The 7,691-nt window shown below is 46.7% G+C and overlaps 1 protein-coding gene across 1 annotated transcript; it reads right to left on the bottom strand.

Annotated features, from left to right (window-relative positions):
- Nucleotides 1-2,623: 2,623 nt before the first annotated feature.
- On the bottom strand, nucleotides 2,624-7,445 carry CXCR1 (C-X-C motif chemokine receptor 1). Its single transcript, XM_040228381.1, has 2 exons — nucleotides 7,359-7,445; nucleotides 2,624-4,293 (listed from the first exon to the last, which is right to left on the bottom strand). Exons 1-2 carry the CDS (start codon nucleotides 7,372-7,374, stop codon nucleotides 3,203-3,205), a joined length of 1,107 nt encoding a protein of 368 aa, XP_040084315.1. The 5' UTR covers nucleotides 7,375-7,445; the 3' UTR covers nucleotides 2,624-3,202.
- Between the last annotated feature and the right edge of the window lie 246 nt (nucleotides 7,446-7,691).

The raw sequence follows: 7,691 nt of genomic DNA, 5'->3' as shown, positions 1-7,691 counted from the left end.
CATTTTTTAGACATAATGCTATTGCACACCTGATAGACTACAGTATAAACAACTTTTATATGCACGGAAAACCAAAAAAAAAAAAAAAAGCAGATGACCCACTTTATTTCTGCATTTGCTTTATTGTGGTGGTCTGGAACCAAACTTTCAATATCTCCAAATTACACCAGTACTCTTCATGACTTCTTGATTAGTGGTCATGTCTGGGAAGACCCTTAGACCAAAGAGGATTTGGTCATTTAATTTCATCTTCATCTATAAGACTTCTCAGCCTCTGAAAGATCCTATAAAACACAAATTGCTGGAAAAGAAGCAATCCTAAACCCCTATGGAACAAAATACAGATTATCAATTAATATTTTTGCTAGAACCACTAAGAATGGGCTACTAGATAGGGAAACAAGAGCTGGTGAGGAGGCTGTGGTTGGTCAGAAGGGGAACAATATAGGGGGAAATAGTATCATTCAACATTGTAACTTGAAGGCTGAAAACTTTTAACTAAACCCACAGAACAAATTTTCAAAATTTAAAATTTGAAAGCATTGGGACTTCCCTGGAAGTGAGTAAGACTTCATGCTTCCACTACTACAGGGAGAGTGGGTTCTATTCCTGGTCAGGGAACTAAGGTCCTGCATGTCACACAGTGCAGCCAAAAAAATTAAAAAATAATTTTAAAGTTTTAAACATCAGCAAGCATTGTGCAAAATATACATTCACATCCCAATCTCTATCCCCCATCTAATCCTTGGTGCTTACCCCATCGCTAATGCCAATTCCATCCCTGACTCACAGCCCATCCTGGATGCCAGCTCCATCCTGGATGCTGAGCTCCTCCCCAAGGTAAATGTCTCCCTAAACTTGAAAGTGAAAGTGAAATCGCTCAGTCATGTTTGACTCTTTGCAACCCCATGGATTGTAGCCTACCAGGCTCCTCCATCCATGGGATTTTCCAGGCAAGAGTACAGGAGTGGGTTGCCATTGCCTTCTGCATTTCCCTAACCTTGACCAGATAGCTAATCCTTACACTATCCAATGATTAGAACACCAGTTTCTGATATTTTCATACATTGTGTTACTTAAGTACCAACATCTTGGCATTCTTACAGATCTGAAATCCAAATCATTGAGCTATATATACCCAGAGAATTACACACTGCATTAAAAAAAAAAAAGTCTAACTGAACAAAGTTGCACTTGTTTGAAGAGAGTTCAGACTGAATCTTTGTCCTGAAAACACTTCCAGATTATTTTTTGCTCTTTGATTTCCACTTCGCAGGTTACTAGTGAGGGCAAGCATTTTTTCAAATGTGTATTAGTCATCTGTATATTTCCCCAGACCCAATACGGATCCTTGTTTACTTACTGAAGCCCCTGATGGAGTTGTCTTTAGAGCAGCAGAGGATGAAGGAAGGTGAACACTGAGTTACAGAGCAGGTGAGGTGAAGAGGGGACTAGGGGAGGGAGGGAGAGGAAGGGGAGGTTTCCAGGCCCAGTTCCTGCTCTCCTCCCTGGGTTCTTTCTACATTCTTCTATCTTCTTCCCCTGAATCAGAGGTGTTTCTTAGAGCCTGAGCCCCTAACTCCTTCCTCACCAACCTACTTTTAGAGTCTCAAGCTGGACAGGCCAAGTTGTCTCCTTCTTGGCCCCTGAGAGAGCATCATAGCAATACTCCAGAGAGGATGGTGACCCTACTGGTGATGGCTTTTGCAGCAGTCACTAACTAGATTAAATCATAGTGGCCACTATTGTAGCCACTAACTCATCCTTGACATTCACAGTATTTCTAACACCCCTCCCACACTCCCACGTTCATCCCATTCCCAAGACTTACTCTACACCTGGTCCCAACCCCATCTCCAACCTCCCTGAATCTCACCCCATCCCCAGCCTCAGTCTATTTGTGGATCTCTCCTTATTTCTGACACTCATTCTTCTCTGATCATATCACAAACTATCATCCCATCCCTGCTTCCCCTACACTTAATCTCTGACTCCAATCTCAACCCCTGATCCCAATCTCAACCTTGATCTAAATCCCATCTCTGAGCCTCACTCCATTCCCAACCTCAGACCAAATTATGCTTTTACCTTAAGTTTTTTCCCTATGAGTTTTATAATTTTAGCTCTAATTGTAGGTCTTTGATCCATTCTAAATTAATTTTTGTATATGATGTAAGTTAGGGACCCAGATTCATTCTTATGTATGTGGATATCTAATTTTCCCAGCACAATTTGTTGAAAGACTATCCTTTCCCCCTTAAATAGTCTTGGCACCCTTGTTGAAACTCATTTGACCATTTATGCTTAGGTTTATTCTGAACTTTTTACTCTCAGGTCCTTGTTATCCTTTGGCTCCATCAGCCCAAGGCCTTTTCCCTCCTTGTCACAAAGTGGCTGCTTCAGCTCCACACATCATATCCTATAACCATAGTCAAAGTCAAGAAGAACCAAGGATGTGTGTGTGTGTGTGTTTTAAATTAAGAATATTTCCCAGGAGTCCCCTGGCCCCATTAGACTTCCTCTTAAGCAACAGTGTGCTGAAGCCAGTTTGCACAAGCTTGTGAAAGCACATTATCACATTTTTTAGATTTTGTGAGCTTGTTGTTAAACACCACCATCCTTGAAATCAGCCATGGTGGCAGCATTTATTTATACCACAGAACATAGCAAATGCTACAAATCAGAACTTCCCCCCAACCAGGAGAGTGATTCACCAGCACATCATTGTTTTTAAGTTTTATAAATCAGATCAAGATGATATGGCCACTCCTATCTTAAGGGAATCTTGGAAAATGAGTTTCTGTCATTTTCAGCCTCTCTCAAGGGAAAGGGACTTTGCCGGCTGACAAAAAAAGGGAGAGCTAGGGAAGTAACAAATGGTGTTTTACATTAATGGTTCCCAATAGTGGGAACTTTTGTAATCACTGAAAAGAATATCTTCAAAGATGTCTGCCAGAAGATAGAGCACTGTGGGCTCAGTGGTAGGATGCACCAAGCTCTATCAGTTGACATGGTAATTACAGCAAGAGGTGGGGCCCAGGACAGGCTGTCTAATCCATCTGATGGGGGCCTATTAGGGACATGGCCTCAGCAACTTCCTGTAACCACAGTGGGGAGCTGCCTTGACATGGGGCAGTGAATGGCCAGAGGACATGGGGCTTGGGAAGCTGCTGAGGGGAAGCGAGGAGCCCGGTGTGGGGTCTCAGAGGGTAGTAGACGTGTTCCCTGAAGAAGAGCCAACAAAGGAAGGCCTGCCATCCTTGGCCAAGAACTCCCTGCTGATCAGGCCATGGATGGCCATGATCTTGAGGAGTCTGTGGCGAAACTTCTGGCCAATGAAGACGTAGATGAGAGGGTTGAGGCAGCTGTGCAGGAAGCCCAGGATCTCGGTGGCGTCCAGGGCCCGGCCAATGTCGTTGCGGCGCTGACAGGTCTCGGAGATCACCTGGGCCCTCATGAGGGTGTCTGCGATCAGGACCAGGTTGTAGGGCAGCCAGCAGAGCAGGAAGACGAGCACGACAGCAAAGATGACCCGCATGGCCCGGTGCTTCTGCCCCATTTGGGCTGAAAACAGTGTGCGTAGGGTGAGTCCGTAGCAGAAAAGCATGACCAGCAGGGGCAGGAGGAAGCCAAAGGTCTGGGGGAGGACACGCATTATCATCCGCCATTTTGTTGTATTGGCACCCAGGTGCTCGTAGCAGACTAGGTTGGAGGAGGGTGGTTGATAGGCCTCACGGAAGATGAAGATGGGCAGGGCCAGGATCACGGACAGGGCCCAGATGCCTAAACATATGAACTTGACCCAGTGCCGCTTCTGGGTCAGCGTGCGTGTGGCATGGACAATGGCCAGGTAGCGGTCCATGCTGATGCAGGCCAGCAGTAGAATACCGCTGTAGAAGTTGACTTCCTTCAGGAGTGAGACCACCTTGCACAAGGGTGTGCCGAAGATCCAGCCCTTTGCCTTGGAGGCGGCCCAGATAGGCAAGGTCATGGCGAAGAGCAGGTCAGCCATGGCCAGGTTCAGCAGGTAGACATCAGTGACAGAGCGACCAACCCGGCTGTACAAGATGACCAGCATCACCAGGGAGTTTCCCAGGAGGCTTAGCAAGAAGACCAGGGCATAGATGACAACCACAGCATACTTGTTGAGTGTCTCAGTGCTTATCTCACAGGGACTATAATCAAATTCTTCTGTGGGTGGCGTGCCGATGTAATCCTCAAACCCCTCCCACGAATAACTGCTATTAAATAAATCTTGCAGGATGATTGTCATGGTGTGATCTGGTCGAAAGACTAGAAGGAAAAAAAGGTGATTTAGTAACTCAGATCCAAGTCACTCTCAAGGATGTGATAACTGTTACTAGGTTATCTTCTGTTTATCTGCTAGTTTGGTAACTGAAGATCCCTTCCTTCACCTCTGTCACAGGCTGCTTTAAGGATCAGCTTCATCGTGTTGTCAGCTTTCCAGAACCCCGAGGCCTAAATGTGGGATAAGATGGACATACACACAGGGAGAAACATCTGCTGTTGGTTGGCCCCGTAGTGGCATCAGCTCTACCTATAATACTGCTTCTGTGCTCTCTTTGACTTTGTCCATCCTCAGCCACATCTGGGCTTTCAGATGGGAGGACTAAGTTGTTCTACACATTCAGGGAAGGGCCAGCATCAGGCAAAATGGAAGGAGGCAAACCTGCTCTAGGGCTTCCCAAGCGGCTCAGTGGTAAAGAAACTGCCTACTGATGCAGCACATGTGGGTTTGATCCCTGGACTGGGAAGATTCCCCTGGAGAAGGAAATGACAACCCCCTCCAGTATTCTTGCCTGGAGAATTCCATGGAGCCTGGTGGGCTACTGTCCCTGGGGTGGCAAAGACAAAACCTGCTCTCAGATGCCCCTTTCTATGCTATTTCTCCTCCACGGTCTTCCTGGTGTTTTGTTTGTTTGTTTGTTTTTTGCTGTGTTATGCAGCCTGTGAGGGCCCAGCAGTGAAAGTGCTGAATCCTAACCACTGGACTACTAGGGAATTCCCTTACCGATTCTTATTTAATCTTCTTAAAATCCACTGAGAGAAGAAAATAATAGCAATAAATTGCACTAAAGTGTATTTCAAGGGACTTCCCTGATGGTCCAGTGGTTAAGACTCCCTCTTCCACTGCAGAGGGCACAGGTTCAGTTCCTGGTTGGGGAACTGAGATACCACATGCCGTGCAGCACGCTCCCCCCCCCGCCCACCAAAAAAAAGTGTATTTTAAGCCTTTTCTCTAAAGGAGCAATAAATGTTTGGGTCCTCTGTCTAAAAAAATTGTAAGCATTTAAGAGAAACCCCCATCATGGTCACCCCTTAAATATCCACAGAATCGTTCAGCACTTTTCAAATAACTTTTAAGGTTGTTAAACATTTATTGAAGCAAAATCTTACCAGGAGAAACAGACGTGAAACAGACAAAAGCTATTCTGCTGAGGAGGGTGGGTGTGCCCCTCTCTCCATCTAAGTAGTCACTACAGAGGAGGTTCCTGCAAAACCTCCAGGGTTCTTCAGAGAACAATCTGAAAACCTACAAATGGTTACCAAGACTGAAAATAAGGATATCTGGCATCCAGTGCTCATTCTATCCTGATTCTGTCATTAATAAGCTATGTGACCTTGAGTGGGTCCTTTTACCTCTCCAGATTTCCATTTCCTCATCCAAACTGAGGGAGGCAGAGTAAATAACCCCTGATATGCTTCCAAATCTGAGGTTCTATGAGTTCATTCAAACCCACACCTTTTAATATCTCTGCCAGAACTGCATTTTCACAAAAGACTAAGCCTCAGGGTCATCCTCTTCCCTAAAAAAGGGGAGACGTGGAACTTCCCAGGTGGCACAGTGGTTAAGAATCTGTCTGCCAATGTAGGAGACACAGGCTTGATCCCTGCTCCTGGAAGTTACCACATACCACGGAGCAATTAAGCCCATGAGCCACAACTACCACTGAGCCCATGCTCGGGCCTGCAAGCTGAAGCTACTAAGCCCCTGTTCTACAGCTACTGAAGCTTGTGTGCCTAGAACCCGTGCACCTCAGCTAGAGAGTAGCCCCCACTCTCTGAAACCAGAGAAAGCCCCTGTGCAGCAACAAAAACCAGCGCAGCCAAAAAAAAAATTTTTTTTTAATAAATAAATATTTTTAAAAGGAGAGGAGAGGTATGAAAGGTGAAGGTGAGAAGACTGTGGCCCCCTGCTCACCATCTGTGAAAGTGAAATCGCTCAGTCATGTCCGACTCTTTGCGACCTGTGGACTGTAGCCCACCAAACTCCTCCATCCATGGGATTCTCCAGGCAAGAATACTGGAGTGGGTTGCCATTTCCTTCTCCAGGGGATCTTCCCAACCCAGGGATCGAACCCAGGTCTCCCACATGGCAGGCAGACGCTTTAACCTCTGCACCACCAGGGAAGCCCTTAAATACAAGAATACAGTCTCTCAGAAAACCTCCTATAGAGACACAGAACTTCAGATCCAAGCACTAACATCAAAGATTTCAAGGGAGGAGAGGAAGCCAGGTTGAAAGAAGAAGGGGGAGGAGGCGGGAGAGGAGGGGCGAAAGGGGTGGCCTTACAGACGTCTCCTGCCACCTACAGATACCCAGGCGTTATGGGACTTTTCCCTGGGCCTCCAGAGAAGGGAAGACTGGAACTCGGCCCTACCAGAAATCAGACCAGACCAGAACCAGAATTCGAGTTCTCTGCCAAGAGGAGGGGATCAGTCTCCAATCCTCAGCTCAGGCTGAGGGCCCTTCGACCAGATTCCTGCGTCTGGGACAGGGGAACTAGAAAAACAGAGAAGGATAGGAAAGGTTAAAGAGAGGAAAGAGAGAGGGAAGGGGAGAGAGGTCAATAAAGTCTCTTGTTCCTTACTGGTCGGGGCACTCTGGGCAGTTGTCCGCATCAGGAGGAGACCAGGGACAAAAGGGTCCCAGTTGCGGCCACTGGGTCTGGTCCACTGGCAGGCAAGCTGGCCCCTGAGTACCCCGAGTGGTCAGGATGTCAGTCTCAGCGAAGAAGAGTCCCCGCCAGAGTCGCCATTTGTTGCAGGAAGGCGGACCCCTTCCAGGTCCCGAAATTGGGCTCTTGTCTAACACTCGGAAATGAATTGTCTGAGGAGACACATGTGCTGACAAAGCAAGAGATTTTATTGGGAAAGGGCACCATCTGTAGCCATGTATAAAAACAGAACTGAATACATGGTCATGAGAAAGGAGGCAGGGAGTCAATGGAGTACAAATCACAGGTCCCAGACAAGCAGATGCGTTTTCCAAAATATAGTCAAACTAAGTCACCCTGCCCCAGAAAAAGTCCTGGCAATCAGAGATCGCTTCCTACCTGAGTCACCAACCATGTATGTCCAACCGTAAGAGCCTGGAACTCAGAGACCAGAGTGCCTTAACACTGAGAGGAAACTTGATGAATAAAGAATAGGGAAGCCTCTTCACAGCACAGCTCCTCCTTGGGCCCTGCCCATGCCTATATTTGGAGAACAGGTTAAATCAGGGAGACTCCCAGGGTCCCTGTGTCCAAGCAGGGGAACCCGGGGTGAAGATGGAGTTAAGGATCCATTATCTGAATTCTCCACTCTGTGGATGGCTATTGTCATTCTCTTCCTTTTCTTGCTTTTATTTCCATTTGAAAGCTTCCAAATTGTCTGACCTGAATAAA

The sequence above is a fragment of the Oryx dammah genome, unplaced genomic scaffold (assembly GCF_014754425.2).
Source record: "Oryx dammah isolate SB20612 unplaced genomic scaffold, SCBI_Odam_1.1 HiC_scaffold_27, whole genome shotgun sequence".
NCBI lineage: Eukaryota > Metazoa > Chordata > Mammalia > Artiodactyla > Bovidae > Oryx > Oryx dammah.
This window is presented reverse-complemented; position numbering and strand designations above follow the sequence as displayed.